Source organism: Choloepus didactylus, chromosome 14 (genome assembly GCF_015220235.1).
Source record: "Choloepus didactylus isolate mChoDid1 chromosome 14, mChoDid1.pri, whole genome shotgun sequence".
NCBI classification, from domain to species: Eukaryota; Metazoa; Chordata; class Mammalia; order Pilosa; family Megalonychidae; genus Choloepus; species Choloepus didactylus.
Window position 1 is genome coordinate 2,936,960 of NC_051320.1, and position 23,207 is coordinate 2,960,166.

At 37.6% G+C, this 23,207-nt stretch overlaps 1 protein-coding gene across 2 annotated transcripts in view; it reads left to right on the forward strand.

Annotated features, from left to right (window-relative positions):
• Positions 1-23,207, forward strand: part of SPIDR (scaffold protein involved in DNA repair) — a 624,221-nt gene that overhangs the window by 85,362 nt on the left and 515,652 nt on the right. For both annotated transcript variants that reach the window (XM_037803415.1, XM_037803414.1), the window contains exon 5: positions 2-165. In XM_037803415.1, the coding sequence (XP_037659343.1) occupies positions 2-165 (164 nt within the window). The remainder of the gene's footprint in view (position 1; positions 166-23,207) is intronic.

Genomic DNA, 23,207 nt, shown 5'->3' on the forward strand with positions numbered 1-23,207 from the left:
GATGAACTTCAGTTTATTGACTGGGAGATTGACAGTGACAGGGAAGGTGCTGATGAATGTAATGAATTTGAAGAAGGTGAGAGTGCTGTGGAAATATCAGACTGTGCTTCTTGTGCAAGTAGTTGTTTGTTGACAAGTGAAGAGAAACTATCTGAACTTCCTAAGGTAAGAAGGAATTGTTTTCAAATATTTTATTATTTTTATGGCATTTGTAAATCCTAGCTCAACCACTTTTGACTCTTTTAGGGGATTCTTTTGTTCCTTATTTCTTTTATCTCAAAAAAGCATGCTTGTATTGTATTTCCAATTAATACAATTTATTTGTTTAGCTCTCTTCTCACAAATTCCCCACCCCCCACTACACACATTACCTGGCTCTCCATTCTCCCAGTATTGATATATCATAATTTGGTTAGATTAGTATTTGGTGTTTACATAATTATGGATAAGTAAATAATATTCATAACCAAGCTAAGTATTAGCCATGATAATTTTTTCCTGCAAACTTTTGTTTTCCCTGGAGTTAATCATTATTTTGTTTTTCTATTTCTCTAGTTTTGTGTATTAATAAAACCCTGATTTTTCACCACTGTCCAGCTGACCTATTAAGATTTTTCAGACATACCAGGCATCCTATCTATTTCATTTTCCTGGAGTACTCCTTCCCACAACCTCCCAGCCAGCTCCAATTTGAACTAGATGTTTTCTCTGTTTGGATATTGCCATCCTAGGCTTTCTACCTTCATTATTCTGGGAATTCCCTTCACCTTTCTTCTCTCTTGAAGCTCTTTTATCCTGGATTCCATGTCTTCCTCTTTCTTGGTTTTCACTCTCATTTTGATTCAACACATCTTCTAGTAGCTTCCTGAGAAAAGACTCATGGGAGGTATTTTTTTGAGAGTTGGCATGTCTGAAGATGCTTTTATCCCATTTTTGTATGTGATTGAAACTTTGCAGGGGTATACAATTTTAGGTTGAAACTAATTTTCCTTCAGAGTTTTGAAGCCATTGCCTCATTGTCTTCTAGTTCCTGAGTTGCTGTTGAGAAACCCAAAACTATTCTCATTCTTGACCTCTTAAGATTTTTTCTTTATCATTGATTTTAAGCAATTTGGTTGTGATGTGTCTTGGTGTAGTTTTCTCCTTTGGGTTTGTTGAGCTTCTTGGGTCTTGGCACATCGGGACTTCCAAAGGCCACACCCAGGTTCAGTAATAGATAGGAGAACTCACAGGACTCAGCCTAATGGCCATGATTGATTACAACAAAGGGATACAGAACGAAATCACAAAGCTTCTAAGAGTTCTCTCCCAACACAGTCACATAGGATGCCCTTAATTCTTTAGATACAAATTGTGACAACATGTATGAAATGTTGCAAAGAGGGAAGCTTGTTAGAAAGTCAGTGCCAAGGGTTTTTATTAGGAGCCTCTGCCTGGCATTTGACAAATGCATAATGACACATATCCATGGTTAAAATATACAGAATAGCTTCACCACCCTAAAAAGTCCCCTGTGCTCCACCTTTTCATTCTTTTCCTCCTTCCTCCTGAACTTTGACAACCACTCATCTTCTTACTGTCTGTATAGTTTTGGTATTTTCAAAATGTTATGTAGTTGGAATTATGTAGTATGTAATCTTGTAATCTTTTCAGACTGTCTTCTTTAACATAGCAACATGCATTTAAGGGTCCTTGGTGTCTTTTTATAACTTGATAGCTTCTTTCTTTTTATTGTTGAATAGTAGTTCATTGTGTGGATGTACCACAGTTTGTACATAAAACCTATTTAAGGACATCTTGGTTGCTTTCAGTTTTTGGTGATAATGAATAAAGATGCTATAAACATTTGTGTGCAGGTTTGTGTGGACATAAGTTTGCAACTCAATTCTAAGAAATCGCCAAACTGTTTCCAAAGTGGCTGAACCGTTTTACACTTCCAACAGCAATGAATGAGTGTTCCTGTTGCTCCACATCCTTTGCAGCATTTGGTATTGTCAGATTTTTGGATTTTAGCTATTCTAGTGTGTGTGAGGTGGTGTCTCATTCATTGTTTTAATTTGCAGTTCCCTGATGACATAGTATGTTGGGCATCTGTGCTTATTTGCTGTCTGTATATTTTCTTTGGAGAGGTGTCTTTTCATATCTTTTGCCCATTTTTCAATTGGGTTTTTGATTTCTTATTGTTGAATTTTAAGAGTTCTTTGTATAATTTGGTTACAACTTCTTTATTAAGTATGTGTTTTCAAATATTTTCTCTGAGTCTTTGACTTGTCTCTACAGTCTCTGTACAGTATCTTTTGCAGAGCAGTTTTTAAGTTTAATAAAGTCCACCTTCTCATATTTTTCTTTTATGGTTTGTGCTTTTGGTGTTATGTAAGAACTCATCACCTAACTCAGGGTCATGTAGATATTCTCCCATGTGAAGTTCTAGAAGTTTTATAGATTTGTATTTTACATTTAGGTTTAAAGTCCATTTTAAGGTTTTTCCTTTTTCTTTATCCAGTTGTTCCAGCACTATTTATTGAACAAACTATCTATTTTCCATTGGATTGCCTTTGCTCCTTTGTCAAAGATCTGCTGACTATAGCTGTGTGGGTCTTTTTTTCTGGTCTCTTTATTCCATGCTGTCGGTCAGTTTATCTATTCTTTTGCCAGTACCATGCTGTCTTGATTACTGTAGCTTTAAAATAAAGCTTAAAGTCAGATAGTATCAGACTTAGGGCTTTGTTCTTCTTCTTCAGTATTGTGTTGGATGTTCTGGGTCTTTGCCTTTGTGTTTTAACTTTAAAATCACTTAGTCTGTATCTACCAAATAACTTGCTGGGATTTTGATTGGTGTTTTATTGAATGTATAGTCCAACTTAGGAAGAATTAACATCTTAAGAATATTGAGTATGAACATGGAATATCTCTACAATTATTAAGATCTTTTTGCTTTAGGTTTTTAAAAAATTTGCTGTTTTAATCATTTTAAGTACAATTCAGCGGAATTGATTACGTTTGCGATGTTGGGCTACCATCCGTCATCAAAATTTTCCCTTACCTCAAACAGAAGGATGGTGACCATGAAGCACTAACTCCCCATTTCTCCTCTACCCTGGGCCCTAGTAACACCGTATCTACTTTCCATCTCTATGAATTTGCTTATTCTAGAAATTGCATGTAAGTGGAATGATACAATATTTGTCCTTTGGTATGTTCATTCAGTTCGTGGCATGTATCTGCACTTCATTGCTTTTTATGGTTGAATAATATTCCATTATATGTATATACCACATTTTGTTCATCCATTGATCCATTGATGGGCACTTCGGTTGTTTCTGCCTCTTTGCTATTGTAAATTATGCTACTGTGAACATTGGTCTGCAAGTCTCTGTTTGGGTCTCTATTTTCAGTTTTTTTTGGTATATACTTAGGGGTGGAATTGCTGGGTCATATTGTAATTATAGAAGACATAATTTGTAAATTTTTTATAGTGTTATAGAAAATGATAAGAGTTTAATTTTTTGAGGAAGCACCAAACTGTCTTCCATAGAGCAACATTTTACATCCCTGCAAACAGTGTATAAGGGTTCTAATTTCTCTGTATTCTTGCTGTCACTTCATTATTTTCCTTTTTTTAGTAATAGTCATAGCAGTTGTGAAGTGGTGTCTCATTGTGGTTTTTATTTGCATTGCCTTGATGAGTGATGATGGTGAGCATTGTTTCATGTGCTTATTGGCCATTTGTATATCTTCATTGAACAAGTGTCTATTCAAGCTCTTCACCCATTTTAAATTGGGTTGCTTTTTTGTTGTTGAGTTGTAGGAGTTATATATTCTGGACATTAAATCTGTTGATGTATGATTCACAACTGTTTTCTCCCATTTGGTAGATTCTCTTTTTGCTTTTTTGATAGTGCCCTTTGATGCACAAATGTTTTTAATTTTGATGAAATCAATTTTATCTGTTTTTTGCTATTCAATTTTATCTATTTTTTTGATCATGCTTTCAGTGACATATCTTAGAATGCACTGCCAAATCCATGGCTATAGAGATTTTGTCCTGTTATCTTCTCCAAGTTATGGTTTGAGCTCTTAAAATGAAGTCATTGTTTAGTTTTTACATATGATATGAGATTGGTGTCCACTTTCAGTTTTTTGCATGTGGACAGCCAATTTTCCCAGTAATATTTGTTGAAGAGACTATTGTTTTTCCATTGAATGGACTTGGCACCCTTGCTGAAAATTAATGGCCATAGTGTGTGCGTTTATTTAGGGACTCTGTATTCTATTCTGTTCGTCTCTAATTATGCCCGAAACACATTGTTTTGTTTGCTGTAGCTTTGTATTAAGTTTTGAATTCCTCCACCTTTGGATCTTTGTGGCCCCTTGCAATCTCATGAATTTGAAGATTGGCTTTGCTAGTTCTGTGAAGAAGCTTGTTGGAATTTTGGAGTAGATTGCATTGAATCTGTTTATTGCTTTGGATATTATTGACACATTAACAATATTAAGTCTTTCAATCGATGTACATGTGATATCTTCCCATTTATTTAGGTCTTCTTTAACTTCTTTACACAGTGTTTTAAATTTTTCAGTGTGCGTATCTTTCACCTCCATGGTTAAATTTATTCCTAGGTATTTTGTTCTTTTAGATACTATTGTGCATGGAATTGTTTTCTTATTTTATTTTTGGGAGCTTTTTATTGTTGATATATAAAAACACAACTGATTTTTGCATGTTAATCTTGTACCCTGCAACTTCGTTGAATTTGTTTATTAGCTCTAGTATCCTTCTTGTGTACTCTTCTGGATTTTCTGTATAATGGATCATGTCATCTGTGAATAGACATAATTTTACTTCTTGATTTCCAGTTTGAATACTCTTTTCCCCTTTCTATTGCCTAATTGCTCTGGATACACCTAGAACAATGTTGAATACCAGTGGTAAAAGCAGGAATCCTTGTCTTTTTTTTGATATTAGGGGGAACAGCATTGATTGTGTTATTAGATGTGGGGTTTTCATATATGCCTTTTATTATATTGAGAAAGTTCCTTTCAATTCCTAGTTTTTTGAGTGTTTTAATCATGAAAATTTGTTGAATTTTGTCAGGTGCCTTTTCTGCATTTGGGATAATCATGTGTTTTTTTCCCTTTTGTTCTGTTAATGTGGTGTATTACTTTGATTGATTTCCTTATGTTGAATCAGCTTGCATTCCTGTGTTAAATCCCACTTGTTTGTGGTATATAATTCTTATAATATGTTGTTTATTTGGTTTGGTAATATGTTGTTGAGTATTTTGCCTCTATATTCATAAGATAGTTGTCTGTAATTCTCTTTTCTTGTGAAGTCTTTGTCTTGCTTTGGTATCAAAGTGTCTTGCTTGTGTTAGGAGGCATTAGAATGTCTTAGGAAGTGTTCCCTCCTTTCAATTTTTTGGAAAGGTTTAAGAATCAATGATGTCAATTCTTCTGTGAATGTTTACTAGAAGTTGCCAGTTGAAGCCATTGGTCCTGGACTTTTATTTGTAGATAGTTTTAATATCTTTGCTTATTATAGGTCTGTCAAGATTTTGTATTTCTTCTTGAGTCATTTTATGTAATTTTTGTGTTTTTATGAATTTGCCCATTTCATCTAGATTACCTAATTTGTTGGTATACAATTGTTCTTTGTTTTATAATCCTTTCTATATGTTGGTAGTAATGTTCCCATATTCACTTCTAATTTTTAGTTATTTGAGTCTTTTCTCTTTTATCTTTGTCAGTGCAGCTAAAGGTTTGTCATTTTATTGATTTTTTCAAAGAACCAATTTTTGGTTCCTTTGACTTTTCTCACTCTCCATACCTTTCACATTTGGCTTGGAAATCTCCTCTGCTACATATTCAAGTTCATCATATGTTCTGCTTTCCATCCAGTTATCAGAATACAATTTTACCAAGTTCTCTGTCACATTATACAAGGATCACCCTTCCTCCAGTTTCCAGTAAGACATTTGTTTCCTTTTAAGTCCTCTCTGGAAGCACCTTTAACATCTGTTCTAGTTTGCTAATGCTGCCAGAATGCAAAACACCAGAGATGGATTGGCTTTTATAAAAGAGGGTTTATTTGATTACACAGTTACAGTCTTAAGGCCATGAAGTGTCCAAGGTAATGCATCAACAATTGGATACCTTCACTGGAGGATGGCCTATGGCGTCTGGAAAAACCTCTGTTAGCTGGGAAGGCACGTGGCTGGCGTCTGCTCCAGAGTTCTGGTTTCAAAATGGCTTTCTCCCAGGACATTCCTCTCTAGGCTGCAGTTCCTCAAAAATGTCACTCTCAGTTGCTCTTGGGGTATTTGTCCTCTCTTAGCTTCTCTGGAGCAAAAGTCTGATTTCAGTGGTCATCTTCAAACTGTCTCTCAGCTGCAGCTGTTCTCTCAGCTCCTGTGCATTCTTCCAAGTGTCCCTCTTGGCTGTAGCTCCTCTTCAGAATGTCACTCTCAGCTGCACTGAGTTCCTTCTGTTTGTCAGCTCATTTATATGGCTCCAGTGATTTAATTTAGACCCACCCTGAATGGGTGAGGTAACACTTCGATGGAAATTATCCAATTAGAGTCATCACCCACAGTTGGGTGGGGTGCATCTCCATGGAAACACTCAAAGAATTACAATCTAATTAACACTGATAGGTCTGTCCACACAGATTACATCAAAGATAATGGTGTTTGGAGGGTCATAATACATTCAAACTGGCACAATATCCATATTTCTATCTGTATTCTGTTCATTACTATATATAATAGAAACTTTCTCTATGGCTTTCTTCACTTTTTCTGAGCCGTCTCCTTTAATGTTCATATTTGTATCAACAGTCTTTTCAAAGCAATCTAGGTTTTTTAAATCAGTGCCTTAAAATTCTTCCAGCCTCTATTATACAACTGCAAAGCCACTTCCACATTTTTAATTATTTTATAGCAGCACCCTACTCCTAGTATGAAAAATTTTAGTAATTTGCCAGGGCTGCTATGACAGTTACCACAGGGGTGGTTGGCTTAAACAACAAGGATTTGTTTCTTACAGTTTGGGAGGGTAGAAATCCAAAATCAAGGTATTGATAGGCTATGCCCTCTCTGAAGTAGCATTGGTGGTAGCTTGCTGGTAATCAGTTTCTGCCTCTATCACATGGAGATCTCCTTCCATCTCTTCCTGTGGCTTCTATTATGTGTCCAATTTCCTCTGCTTAAAATGTCTCCAGTCATGGAATGCTAAATGTTGTTAAGGTATCAAGTCTACCCAAATTGATCTACAGATTCTATGTAATACCAATCAAAATTCCAACAGCCTACTTTGCAGAAATGGAAAAGCTAGTTATCAAATTTATTTGGATGGGTAAGGAGACTCAAATAGCCAAAAACATCTTGAAAAAGATAAATGAATGGGAGAACTCATGCTTCCTGACTTGAAAACATATTTTAAAGCCACAGTGGTCAAAACAGCACGGTAGTGCCATAAAGATGGATACATAAATCAGTTGAATCGAATTGAGAGTTCAGAAATAGACCCTCAGATCTATGGTCAGTTGATTTTTGACAGGGCTCCCAAGTCCATTCAACTGGGTCAGAGAGCCTCTTCAATAAATGGTGTTGGGAGAACTGGATGTCCGTAACCAAAAGAATGAAAGAAGACACCTCTCTTATACCCTGTACAAAAATTAACTCAAAATGGATCAAAGGTCTAAATATAAGAACCAGTACCATAAAAGTCTTAGAAGAAAATGTAGGGAAATATCTTCAAGATCTAGTGATAGGTGGTAGTTTCTTTTAGACCTTACACCCAATGCACAAGCAGTGAAAGAAAAAATAAATAAATGGGACCTCCTCAAAATTGAATACTTCTGTGGTTTTAAGGACTTTGTCAAAAGGGTGAAAAGGCAGCTGACTCAATGGGAGAAAATATTTGGAAACCATGTGTCTGATAAGGGTTTGATATCCAGAATATATAAAGAAATCTTTCACCTCAACAATAGAGAGACAAACAACCCAATTAAAAAATGGGCAAAAGACTTGAATAGACATTTTTCCAAAGAGGAAATATGACTGGCTAAAAAGCATATGTAAAGATGCTCAGCTTCACTAGCTATTAGGGAAATGCAAGTCTGAACCACAATGAGGTATTTTATACTTACTAGAATGGCCGCTATTAAACAAAAAGGAAACTACAAGTGTAGGAGAGGATGTGGAGAAACAGGAACACTTTTTCACTGATGGTGGGAACGTAAAAATGGTACAGCCACTGTGAAGAGCAGTTTGGCAGTTCCTCAGGAAGCTAAGTATAGAACTGCCTTATGACCTGGCAATTCTGGGTCTGAAAGCAGGGATGTGAACAGACATTTACACACTGACATTCATAGCAACATTATTCACAGTTGCCAAAAGATGGAGACAACTCAAGTGTCCATCAACCGATGAATAGATAAACAAAATGTGATATATACATATGATGGAGTATTATTCAGCAGTAAGAAGGAATAAAGTCTTTAAGCATACAACAACATGGATGAACCTTGAGGACATTATGTTAAGTGAAATAAGTCAGACATAAAGGACAAATATTGTATGATCTCACTGATTTGAACTAATTGTAATATGCAAACTCATAGACATAAAATATAGAATATAGGTTACCAGGATATAGAATGAGGCTAGAGAATAGGTAGCAGTTGCTTAATATGTGCAGAATTTTTAACTAGGTTGAACTTAAATGTTTGGAAATGGATAGAGGTGATGTTGATGATAGCATGTTCTTGTGAGTATTATTGACAGTGCTGAATTGTGGGTGAATGTGGTAGAAAGGGGAACTTGAGAGTCATGTATGTCACCAGAAGGAATGCTGGAGTTTGCAACATGAACTTGTGTAACATAGTGAATCTTGTGGTGGAGGATAACTGTGATTAATTGTACAAATATAAAAAAAGTTCTTTCATGAACTAGAACAAATGTATGACACTATTACAAGGAGTTAACAATAGAGGGGTATATGGAAAAAATGTGCTTGTTTCAAACTACGGACTGTAGTTAACAGTAATATTGTAATATTCATTAACAGTAACAAATGTATCACACCAATACTGTGGGTCAGTAATCAGGGCAATAGAGGGTACGGGATATTTTGGGTGTCTTTTTTTATTTGTATTTCTTTTTCTGGAGTAGTGAAAATGTTCTAAAATTGATCATGGTAATGAATGCACAACTATGTGATGGTACTGTGAGTCATTAATTTTATACTTTGGATGAATTGTGTGGTTTATAACTACATTAAGTTGCATTTTTTTTTTTTTTAAAACAAGGTCTCCAGTCATATTGGATTAAGGCCTACCCAGAATCAGTTTGGTTTGAACATGTCTAAAGATACTATTTATACATGAGTTCACACAGGACTGAGAGCTGGGATTGGAACATGTGTTTCTTTGTAGGGAACATTATTCAATCTACCACAGAGAAGATATTTTGTAGGTTTCAATCTTTTACAGTTTACTGAGGCTTGTTTTGTGACCTAACATATGGTCTGTCTTGGCGAATGATCCATGAGCACTTGGGAGGAATGTGTATTCTGCTATTGTTGGGTAGAGTGTTTCATATATGTGTGTTAGGTCTGATTGTTAAGTCCTCTATTTCCTTCCTGGTCTTCTATCTAGATGGTCTAGCCATTATTGAAAATGATGTATTGAAGTCTCCAACTATTACTGTAGTACTGTCTATTTCTCCCTCCAACTCTGTCACTTTTTGCTTCATGTTAGATAATGTATACTTATACTTTTTTGATGAATTGACCCTTTCATTAATATATGTAATTTTTTGTCTGTTGTGACAGATTTTAACTTAAATTCTTTTTTGTCTGATATTGTAGCCACCCAAATTCTCTTCTGGTTACTATTTTCCTGGACTATTTTTTTTCATTCTTTCACTTTTAACATATTTGTGTCGTTTTATTTTTTACTTTTTAACATGAGTCTCTTTTAAGCAGCATAGAGTTGAAGCATGCTTTCTTTCTTTCTTTTTTTGTCTATTCTGTTGTCAATCTCTGTCTTTTCTTTGGAGAGTTTATTCCACTTACATTTAAAGTAATTACTTACAAGGTAAGACCAATTTATGCTATTTTGCTGTTTGTTTCTTGTACGTCTGATACTTTTCTTTGTTCCTTATTTTGTCCGTTATTGCCTTCCTATGTTTTGTAGTGAATTATTTTGAATCCCTTTTCATTTCTTCTTTTTAAATGCAGTTTTTTTGAGATACATTCACATACCATATAATCCATCTAAAATATACAATCATTGTCTCACAGTATCATCATACAGTGTGCACCCATTACCGCCATCAATTTTAGAACATTTTCATTACCCCAGAAAACATAAACAAAAACACTGAAACATCCCATACTCCTTGTCTGCTCTATTATTTTTTTTTGTCTTTATTTTATTACTCATCTGCCCATACACTGGATCATTGGAGTGTCAGTCACAAGATTTCTCAATCACATGTCACATGATAAAAGCTATATAGTTATACAATCATCATCAAGGATTATAGTTCAACAGTTTAAGGTATTTCCTTCTAGCTATTCTAATACACCAGAAACTAAAAAGAAATATCTGTATAATATGTAAGAATAACCTCCAGAAGGAAGGTTATTTATTTGAAATCTCTTAGGCACTGAAACTTTATTTTGTTACATTTATTGTCCTCATTTTGGTCAAGAAGGCATTGTCAGTCCCATGATGCCAGAGCTAGGCTCATCCCTGGGAGTCATGCGCACATTGTCAGGGAGATTTACACCTGTGGGAGTCATGTCCCACGTAGAGGGGATGGCAGTTAGTTTACCTCCAGAGTTGGCTTAGAGATACAGGCCACATCTGAGCAGCAAAAGAGTTTCTCAGTGGGTGACTCCTAGGCATAAATATACATAGGTTTAGCTTTTTCTCTGCAGGAATAGGTTTCATAAGGGCAAGCCCTAAGATTGAGGACTTGGCTTATTAAATAGGGAGTCCCCAAATGCTTGTGAGAATATCAGGAATTCCCCAGGTGGGGGAGTTTAATATTTCCACATTTTCCCCCAACCTCTCAAGGGAACTTTGCAAATACTTTTCTTATTTTCTTCCCAAAATGCCCTGGGATATATTGTGATATTACATTAACCACAATATGTACTGGATCTCATTCCTATTCCAGGTTCCATGTAATGTTGTTGTTTAAATAAACTGACCTTACAGGTTAAATTAGATATTGTGCTACAGAAAATTTAAATTTTGTACCAAATAAATATCATTTCCTGTGGTCTCACACAGAAGTTGAAGTTTTAAAATACATTCAGTGTCATCCTTTATCCTGTACTCTGATTTACCTTAGTCCTAACCAAGTTCATTTCATTCATATCTCTAATTTAAGTCTCATCTCTTTTTCAGCTTTTTAGCAGTTGCTGTATGGACTAATACTGCCTTTCGGAGCTGCAGAACTCTAACTCTGAGTCTCAGGTATCATACAGATACCCAAAGTTCCAGGGGACTACTGGGTTATATACAAAGAACTCAGCATCCCAGAATTTAGCCAAAACAGTTAAAACTCAGGAATAGATGTGACTACTGTAAGAGCTTACGATCTAGGAACCTTTACAATGAGTGTTGTTGAACATTCTGTACTCCTAACTCATTGATTGCCCAATCTCTGCCCACATTCTATTCCCTAATCTATGCTCTTGAATTCAATTATCAGTGTTTGCTTATTATACTTAGTTTGTATTAGTGAGACCATACAATATTTGTCCTTTGGTTTCTGGCTTATTTCACCCAACATAATATTCTCGAGGTTCATTCACCTGGTTACATGCCTCATAACTTCATTCGTTCTTGGAGCCGCTTAATATTCCATTGTATATATACACCACAGTTCACCCTTCCGTTCTTCAGTTGATGTACCTTTATGCCTTCTCCATCCATTGCAAATCTTGAATTATGCCATCAAAAACAGCAGTGTGCAAATGTTTATTCATGTCCCTGCTTTCAGTTCTTCTAAGTATTTTACCTTTGTTGATTCATATGGCAACCCTTTACATAGCCTCCTGTGGTACCACCACACTGCCCTCCAGAGGGACTGCACCATTCTACTTCCCTACCAACAGTGAATAGGTTCATCTCTCTCTCCACATCTTCTCCAGCACTTGTGTCTTTCTGTTTATTTTTAAAATAGTTTTATTCAAAAACCATACAATCCATCCTAAGTGAACAGTTAATTGCTCCTGGTATAATCATATAGTTATGCATTCACCACCACAATCAGTATGAGAACATTTCCATTTCTTCCACAAAGAAAGAAGAAAAAAAAAAGAGAAACAACAAGAATCTCATACCCCTCCCCTATATCCCTCTCTGTTGACATTTAGCTTTGGTATCTTGTCTTTATTACAATTAATGGATGAATATTACAATACTACTGTTAACTATAGACCCTAGTTTGCATTGATTAATTTTTTTCCATATACCATCCCATTTTCAACAACTTGCAATGGTGACATTTATTTGTTCTCCCTCATGTATAAACTTTCTTATATTTGTACATCTAATCACCATCATTGTCCACTCTAAGTTTCTCTAAGTTATACTATAGTCCCAGTCTTCATCCTCTATCTTTCTTTCTGGTATCAGACATGCCCCTAGCCTTCCTCTTTCAACCATACTCGCACTTAGCTTTGTTCATTATATTTATAGTATTGTGCTACCATCACACCGTATTGTGATATCCATTTCTGGATCTTTACAATCAATCCTGTTGAACATTCTGTACTCCTTCACCATCTAAAGCCTAATCTTGACCCTCTTTCTATCTCCTGATAACCTATGTGCTCAACTTTAACTCTCAGAGTTTGCTCATTATAGTTATTTCATATTAGTGAGATCATGCAGTATTTGTCCTTTTGTTTCTGGCTAATTTCGCTCAGCATAATGTCCTCAAGGTTCATCCACATTGTTGCATGTGTCGTGGCTTTATTCTGTCTTACAGCTGTATAATATTCCATCATAGTTATATACTATAGTTTGTTCATCCACTTGTCCTTTGATGGACATTTGTGGTGTTTCCATCTCTTGGTGATCATGAATAATGCCACTGTAAACATTGGTGTACAAATATCCATTGGTGTCCTAGCCTTTAGTTCTTCTGAGTATATACCTAGTAATTGGATTGCTGAATCATCCGGCAATTCTATACTTAGCTTCCTGAGGAACTGCCAAACTGCCTTCCAGAGCGGTTGCACCATTCTACCTTCCCACCAACAGTGAATGAATAAGTGTACCTATTTCTCAACATCCTCTCCAGTACTTGTAGTTTTCTGTTTTTGTTTTTTTTTTTTGATAATGGTCATTCTAGTAGGTGTGAGATGATACCTCATTGTGGTTTTGATTTGCATTTCCCTAATAGCTAGTGAAGTTTAGCATCTTCTCATATTTTTTTTCTCTAAGCCCTTTAATATTTTCTTAAACAGTTGAGGCACAAGCAATAATAAAAACTGTACTGTTTACGTTACAAGAAAATTTTTGTATGATACATGCATGATATGCCAACTTTCCCCAAATCTCTTCTGCAATAACATTTCATTAACACTCTGGTCCATAGGTTGAATCAGTGAGGTCACAAAGACAGGCAGGAAGGTGGTAAAAATAGCAAACTTACTGAGCGATTAGAAGACTCAAATATTTACTGAGTATACTAGGCCCTTTGTACTAGGTTTTTACACTTTACATAAGTTAAAAGTGTACATAAGTTCTAGTTACCTATTATAGAAACACAGTGCTACTGTCAGGTAATCCTCTGTTTTAAATGCCTTTACTTTAAATACAAATTACGGAAACTTTGTATTTAACAAAGATCTTTGCCCAAAGAAACATGTCAATGCACACTAATACACGTTTTGCATTTCTGAAGATTTTATGCTAGCGTGCAACATGAGCATCCGGGAACGTTCAATCTGTTTTACTTGATTTAAATCTTGAGTTGTTTTATTCCCACCTACTGGGTACCATTTGGCCAGCATTACAAATCCCTGGTTTCATCACCACTATTAAAACTTTAGGTAGGAAACATATTGTTCCTGGGGGAAAAGAAAAAGCAGGTAATTTTTTTTTTAATGTAATACTTTTCAAAAGTGGAACCTAGTTTTGTTTTTGTTTTTGTTTTTTTAACATTCAGTCCACACTTATTGCCCTTTAAGTGAAGAACATTTGTGACATGTTTTGAAACCATCTAATAGTCTGGACTATGCATTTAAAATTAATGGTGGCATGTGTGTTTTTTTGTTTTTTGTTTTTTGTTTTTTTTTAAGCTTTTCTATGTTGGTAACTACCATTATAAGTCATTTAGAAATACACATGCTGATGTTTTCAGATTTGGGGGGGAAGATGCTATTTTTTTTTAAATTCAGTTTTATTGAGATGTATTCACATACCATACAGTCATCCAGTGTGCAATCAGTTGTTCACAGTACCATCATATAGTTGTGCATTCATCAGCACAATCAATGTTTGAACATTTTCATTACTCCAAAAAAAAGATAAATAAAAATAAAAATAATGAAAGTAAAAGTAAAAAAAGAAAACCTGAAACATCCCATCCCACCCCATTTTTCATTTAATATTTTTCCCTATTTTTCTACTCATCTTTCTGTACACTGGTTACAGGGAGTGTGAGCCACAATCACACAGTCACACTGTGTAAGCTACATAGTTATACAGTCATCTTTGAGAATCAAGGCTAATGGGTTGCAGTTCAACAGTTTCAGGTATTTCCTTCTAGCTATTCCAATACACTAAAAACTACAAAGGGATATCTGTATAGTGCATAAGAATACCCTCCAGGATGACCTCTTGTGTCCATTTGAAATCTCTCAGCCACTGAAACTTTGTTTCATTTCACTTCCCCCTTTTGGTCAAGAAGACTTTCTCAGTTGCACGATGCCAGGTCCAGGCTCAACCCAGGAAGTCATGTCCTGCATTGCTAGGAAAAGTGAGGCCTAATTTTACACTACCAAAGCTGTCACAAATAAGAAAATGTACTTGGCTTAATCACCTCTACAATGAAGCTGTCGTTGATTTTCAACAGGGCTTAAATCAAAGTGGATTATTTCCCAGAAAGCCAAGTGATACCCAGATTTTACTGCGCTACAATTTTCAGGGACATATAGCTTGCTACCCTCCCCAAATCTAAGCTGACCCCTCACTTCTCCGGCCAGTTCTTAGTTGTTCTGGGCCCATTCTTTTCTCGCCAAGATGTCTGCCCCTTTCTCTTTTTCCCCCTTTATCTATACCTAGACTATGGCAAGAGAGAAGATTGTTTTTTCATGTGTTTTTCAGCCATTTGTATTTGCCCTTTGGAAAGGTGTCTGTCCATGTCTTTTGCCCATTTTTAAATTGGGTCCTTTGTTTTTTTTTTGTTGCTGAGTTGTAGGTTCTCTTTATATATTCTGGATCTTAAACACTTATCTGATATGTGGGTTCCAAATGTTGTCTCCCACTCCTGTATGCTGCCTTTTTTTTTACTTTCCTGACAAAGTCCTTTGATGACCAGGATTTTTCAATTTTGAGATACTGTTTATTTATTTCTTCTTTAATTGCTTGCGCTTTTGGTTTAAGGTCTAGGAAATCACCTCCTACCACAAGATCTTTAACGTATTTCCCTACTTTTTCTTCTAAAAATTTTGCGGCCTTAGCTCCAATGTTTAGGTCTTTGATCCATTTTGAGTTAATTTTTGTATACGGTGTGAGGTAGTGTTCCTCTTTCACTCTTTTGGATATGGATATCCAGTTCTCCAAGCACCATTTGTTGAAGAGGGAGCTCTGTCCCAGTTGAGTTGACTTGACCGCCTTATCAGAGATCAATTGTCCATAGACAAAAGGGTCTATTTCTAAACACTCCATTGGATTCCATTGGTCAGAATCTCTCTACTTCCAGTACCATGCTGTTTTGATCACTGTAGCATTGTAATATGCTTTCAAGTTGGGTAGTGTGAGACTTCCCACTTCATTTTTCTTTCTCAAGATATTTTTAGGTATTTGGGGCACCTGGCTTTTCCATAAATTTGTTTATTGGTTTTTCTGTTTCTACAAAGTAAGTTGTTGGGATGTTAGTTGGTATAACATTGAATCTATAAATCACTTTGGGCAGAATGTACATCTTAAATATATTTAGTCTTCCAGTATATGAACATAGTATATCCTTCCAATTTACTTAGGTCTCCCTTGATTTCTTTTAGCAACGTTTTATAGTTTTCTGTGTATAGGTCTTTTATGTCTTTGGTTAAATTTATTCCTAAATATTTGATTCTTTGGTTGCTATTGTAAATGGAATTTTTTTCTTTGTTGATTTCCTCCTCAGATTGCTCTTTACTACTGTATAGAAACACTACTGATTTTTGTGTATTGCTCTTGTATCCTGCCACTAGCTGTAATCGTTTATTAGCTCTAGCAGCTTTGCTATAGATTTTTCAGGATTTTCTACACACAGGATCATGTCATCTGCAAACAGTGAAAGTTTTACTTCTTCCGTTCCTCTTTGGATGCCTTTTATTTCTTTTTCTTGCCTAATGGCTCTAGCTATAACTTCCTGCACAATGTTGAATAACAGTGATGATAGTGGGCATCTTTGTCTTGTTTCTGATCTTAGAGGGAAGACTTTCACTCTTTCCCCACTGAGTATGATGTTAGCTGTGGGTTTTTCATATATTCCCTTTTTAATTTTGAGGAACTTTCCTTCTCTTCCTATCATTTGAAGTGTTTTCATCCAGAAAGGATACTGAATTTTGTCAAATGCCTTTTCTGCATCAGTTGAGATGATCATGTGGTTTTTCCTCTGTAATTTATTGATGTGGTGTATTACATTAGTGATTTTCTTGTGTTGAACCACCTTTGCATACTGGAATAAAACCCAGTTGGTCATGGTGTATAATTCTTTTAATGTGCTGCCAGATTGAATTTGCAAATACTTTGTTGAGGTTTTATGCATCTATATTCATTAAAGAGATTGGTCTGTAATTTTCTTTTCTTGTGGTATCTTTGGCTTTGGTATTAGGTGATGTTGGCTTCACAGAATGAGTTAGGTAGGTATTCTTTCTGTTCAATATATTTGAAGAGTTTGAGTAGGATTGGTACCAATTCTTTCTTGAATCCTTAGTAGAATTTGCATGTGAAGGCACCTGGTCCTGGACTTTTCTTTTTTGGCAGGTTTTTGATGAGTGATTCAATCTCTTTACTTGTGATTGGTTTATTGAGGTCTTCTATTTCTTCTTGAGTCAATGTTGGTTGTTCATGCTTTTCTAGAATATTGTCCATTTTGTCTAAGTTGTCTAGTTTATTAGCCTGTGGTTGGTCATAGTATCCTCTCATTATCGCCTTTCCTTCTGCAAGGTCAGTAGTTATGTCTCGCCTCCCATTTCTGATTTTATTTATTTGCATCTGTTTTTCTCTTTGTAAACCTGGCTAAGGGTCCATCAATTGTGTAGATTTTCTCAACAAACCAACTTCTGGTTTTGTTGATTCTCTCTTGTTTTAATGTTCTCAGTTTCATTTATTTTTGCTCTAATCTTTGATATTTCTTTCCGTCTGTTTCCTTTGGAGTTAGTTTGCTGTTCTTTCTCTAGTTCCTCCAGGTGAGCAGTTAGTTCTTTAATTTTTGCTCCTTTTTTTAATGTAGGTGTTTTGGGCAATAAATTTCCTTCTCAGCACTGCCTTTGCTGTATCCCATAAGTTTTGATACATTTTGTTCTCATTTTCATTTGTGTCTAGATATTTACTGATTTGTCTTGTAATTTCTTCCTTGACCCATTGGTTGTTTAAGAGTGTGTTGTTTCGCCTCCATATATTTGTGTATTTTCCAGCCTTCTACTGGTTATTGATTTACAACTTCATTCCACTATGATCTGAGAAGGTGTTTTGTATAATTTCGATCTTTTTAAATTTATTAAGACTTGCTTTGTAACCCATATCATGTGTTCTGTCCTGTAGAGTGATCCATGAGCAATTGAGAATAATGTGTATCCTGTTATTGTGGGGTTCAATGTTCTGTCAGTGTCTCTGAAGTCTAGTTCATTTATTGTGCTATTCAAGATCTCTGTTTCCGTATTTTGTTCTATCCATAAAGACTTCTTTGAGCATTACTTGAATGGGAGGTCTAGTTGTAACAATCTTGCTCAGCGTTTTTTGCTTTTCTTTTGGGGATGTTTTAATTTCTCCCTCATTTCCAAGGACAGTTTTGCCAAATACAGAATTCTTGGTTGGAAGTGTCCTCCCCACCCCACCCCAGCACTTAATATATGTCAGCCCTCTACCTTCAGGCCTCTGTAGTTTCTGGGGAGAAATTGACTGTTACTCTTACTGAGAATCCCTTTTACTTGATGAGTCAATACTTTTGTGCTGCCTTAAGGATTCTATCTTTGTTTCTCACCTTCAACAGTTTGATAACTGTATGTCTCAGTGTAGCTCTCTGAATTTATACCATTTGGAGTTCATTGATCTTCTTGGATGTCCATGTTCACATCTGCTAAGAACTGAAGTTAGCTGAGATAGTTGAACTGAACTGCCAACTGTGGAAGATACCTAATTAAGAAAATCAAAGGAAAAAAGAAAGTAACAGTTATGCCTTTATTCCTTTCTGGGATGGTGTATTAGTCAGGGTTCTCTAGGGAAACAGAACCAAGAGGAGATATCTGTAAATATGAGGTTTTATAAAAGTGTCTTATGCAGCTGTGGAGATGCATGAGTCCAGATTCTGTAGGGCAGTTTGGAAGGTGGCAACTCCGCTGAAGGTCTTTGGTAAACCCCCCAGCAAAGGCTGGCTGACTGAAGAAGAAATGAAAGTTCTCTCCCCGCCCAAAGTCTTCAGCTGATTGGATTAAATCCAATTGATTGGATTCTTGTTGCTGAAGACACTTCTGTAGTTGATCATAGATGTAATCAGCCACAGATACATTCAGTTGACTGATGATTTAAAAAACCAGCCTTCTGGTGTATTAACCAGCCACAAAGCATCCTTGTAGTAATAGGCCAGTGCTTGTACAACCAGACAACTGTGCACCGTCAGTTGGCCAAGTTGACACATGAACCTAACCATCACAGTCCACCCACCCCTTGTCAACTTGGCAGCTATACACATCACTTAAACCACACTTAGTCTCTAAATAGAACACAGTAGCAGACATATGGTTCACCTAACAGTACTCAGCTTTCCTGTGTACAACCAGAAAAGCACTAAGTCTCTCCAGAATAGGGTACAAGTCCTTGGGTGACATTAACTCTTAAAATTGATTTCCTTTAGCTTAAATACAGCAAAATGAACATTATAACTTATGTCATATGATAAGGGGATAAAATAGAGAAGAAAGCAAAGATATTTGCTTTACAGGCACATACAAACATACTCATAACAAAACAAGGAAGAAATATACATACCATCACAGTCCTCCTTTCTGTAACTGGTCACGTGGCCGTAGTTCATATTTATCACTACCTTCTTCCACTATCCATACCATGTTCCCTTTACCCTCAGCTAGCACTTCAGCTGGCTGTGGTTCTTTGCCTGATGGGGTGACCCAAATCTTTATTCCTAAAGTTTCTTGGCCATTGGTAGTCCTGCCTGGATTGGGTTGTTGCAGTTTTCCATTGACTTTAATCACAGGGCATGATAGTACTAAGAGATGCCCTGTGGGATCTCCTGTATTCCAGAAAATCTCTTCTTTATCTCCATTGTGTAGTTGTAGTCCTATTTCCCCTTGACGGTCAATATCAATCACCCCAGCCAGTACAATAATCCCCTTCCTTGCCTGTTGATTCAGAGGCATAAGAAGCCCAAAGTGGCCAGGTGGCAGTCTTAACTTCTAGTTCAGTGGGAATATTGTTGTGTTTCCTGGTGGAAGCACTCCTCCTTTTGGAACAAAGACTTGTAGACCAGCAGAGCTTAAGCTTGCAGGGACAGGACACAAAAATTTACCTAGTGAATCACTAGGAGTAATAATGAGTGGTGCCACTCCTGCTTCCACCCCTTGATTCCTGGACCCATGAATCCTGGCTATGGGAGAAACATCATCATAGAGTGGATGCTGATTCACAGCATGCACAGCCTCCTGGAGAACACTGCCATAGCCCTGCGAGGTATTGCCACCTAGTTGGCGCCGTAATTGAGTCTTCAACAGGCCATTCCACCATTCTATCAACCCAGCTGCCTCTGGATGATGGGGAACATGGTAAGACCAGAGAATTCCATGAGCATGTGCCCATTCCCTGACTTCATTTGCTGTGAAGTGGGTTCCTTGGTCAGAAGCAATGCTGTGTAGAATACCATGATGGTGGATAAGGCATTCTGTAAGTCCACGGATGGTAGTTTTGGCAGAAGCATGTTGTGCAGGGAAGGCAAACCCATATCCAGAGTATGTGTCTATTCCAGTAAGAACAAATTGCTGCCCCTTCCATGATGGACGTGGTCCAATGCGATCAACCTGCCACTAGGTAGCAGGCTGATCACGCCGAGGAATGGTGCCATATCGGGGACTGAGTGTGGGTCTCTGCTGCTGGCAGATTGGGCACTCAGCAGTGGCTGTAGCCAGGTCAGCCTTGGTGAGTGGAAGTCCATGTTGCTGAGCCCATGCATAACCTCCTTCCCTACTACCATGACCACTTTGTTCATGAGCCCATTGGGCAATGACAGGAGTTGTTGGGTAAAGAGGCTGATTTGTATCCACCAAACGGGTCATTTTATCCACTTGGTTGTTAAAAACTTCTTCTGAAGTCACCCTCTGGTGAACATTCACATGGGACACAAATATCTTCATGTTTTTTGGCCACTCAGAAAGGTCTATCCACATACCCCTTCCCCAGACTTCTTTGTCACCAATCTTCCAATCATGTTTCTTCCAAGTCCCTGACCATCCAGCCAAACCATTAGCAGCAGCCCATGAATCAGTATACAGATGCATCTCTGGCCAGTTCTCCTTCCAAGCAAAGTGATCAACCAGGTGCACTGCTCAAAGTTCTGCCCACTGGGAGGATTTCCCCCTCACCACTGTCCTTCAGAGACATCCCAGAAAGGGGCTGCAGTGCTGCAGCTGTCTGCTTTCAGGTGGTGCCTGCATATCACGCAGAACCATCTGTAAACCAGGTCTGAGTTTTCTCTTCCTCAGTCAGCAATTGTAAGGAACTCCCCAAGATGCCATGGCTTTGGGCTGGGAAAGAGAACATAAGGTGGAAGGAGTGGGGGCCATGGGCATTTGGGCCAGTTCCTCATGTAACTTACTTGTACCTTCAGGACCTGCTCAAGCTCTATCTCATATATACCATTTCCATTTTATGATGGAGTGCTGCTTTTCACACCCAACTTTATGGCTTGGTGGGTCAGACAATACCCAGTTCATGATAGGTAACTCAGTTCTCATGATAACTTGGTGGCCCAAGGTTAAGTGTTCTGCCTTTACTAAGGCCCAGTAGCAGGCCAACAGCTGTTTCTCAAATGGAGTGTAGTTATCTTCACAGGAAGGTAAAGCTTTACTCCAAAATCCTAAGGGCCTGCATCATGATTCTACTATAGGAGTCTGCCGAATGCTCCAAAAATCATCTCTATTTGCCACTGACACTTCCAGCACCATTGAGTCAGCTGGATCATATGGTCCAAGTGGCAGAGCAGCTTGCACAGCAGCCTGGACCTGTCACAGAGCCTCATCTTTTTCTGGTACCCACTGAAAACTAGCAGCTTTTCTGGTCACTTAGTCAATGGGCCGGAGTAGCACACCCAAATGAGGATATATTGTCTCCACAAATCCAAAGAGGCCACTAAGTGTTGTGGCTCTTTTCGGTCGTAGGAGGGGCCAGATGCAACAGCTTATCCTTCACCTTAGCAGGAATACCTCAACAGGCCCCACACCACTGGACACCTAGAAATTTTACTGAGGTGGAAGGCCCCTGTATTTTTGTTGGATTTATCTCCCATCCTCTGCCACACAAATACCTTACCAACAAATCTGAGTAGTGCTACTTCTTGCTCACTAGGTCTAATCAACATGATATCATCAATATAATGGACCAGTGTGATGTCTTGTGGGAGGGAGAAACGATCAAGGTCCCTGCGGATAATATTATGACATAGGGCTGGAGTGTTGTTATAACCCTGAAGTAGCACAGTGAATGTAAATTGCTGGCCTTGCCAGCTGAAGGCAAACTGTTTCCGGTGGTTGTTACTAACAGCAATTGAGAAAAAAAAACATTTGCCAAATCAATAGCTGCATACCATCTACCAGGGGATGTGCTGATTTGCTTAAGCAATGATACCACATCTGGAACAGCAGCTGCAATTGGAGTCACCACCTGGTTAAGCTTATGATAATCCGCTGTCATCCTCCAAGACCCATCTGTTTTCTGCACAGGCCAAATAGAGTTGAATGGGGATGTGGTGGGAATCACAACCCCTGCATCCTTCAAGTCCTTAAGAGTGGCATTAATCTCTGCAATTCCTCCAGGAATCCAGTATTGCTTCTGGTTACTATTTTGCTAGGCAGGGCAGTTGTAGTGGCTTCCACTTGGCCTTTCCCACCATAATAGCCCTCACTCCACGAATCAGGGAACCAATGTGAGGATTCTGCCAGTTGCTGAGTATGTCTATTCCAATTATGCATTCTGGCACTGGGGAAACCGACAGACAGAATGGGTTCAAGGACCCCTGGACCCCCTGTGAGATGGACCTGAGCTAAAACTCCTTCAATCACCTGACCTCCATAAGCCCCAACTGTGACTGGTGGACCAGAGTGACGTTTTGGTTCTCCTGGAATTAATGTCACTTCTGAATCAGTGTCTAATAATCCTTGAAATATCTGATGATTTCCTTTTCCCCAAAGCACAATTACCCTGGTAAAAGGCCATAGGTCCCGCTGGGGAAGGCTGGGAGGAAGATTAACAGTATACATTTTCGGCAGTGTAACAGGGTCCTTCCACAAGGGTACCCGGCCTTCCCTTCATTCAAGGGGCTCTGGGTCTGTAAACTGTCTCAAGTCTGGGAATTGATTAAGGGGCTGTGACTCTCTGTTTTTGTAATATAAGGGAGACTTTTGTTCACTTGACCTAGAATTCTTCTGCCTATATAGTTCAAACAAGAATTTAGTCGATTGCCCATCTATTTTACTACTTGGTACTCCGTGATCTACTAGCCAACGCTGTAAGTCTCTGAGAG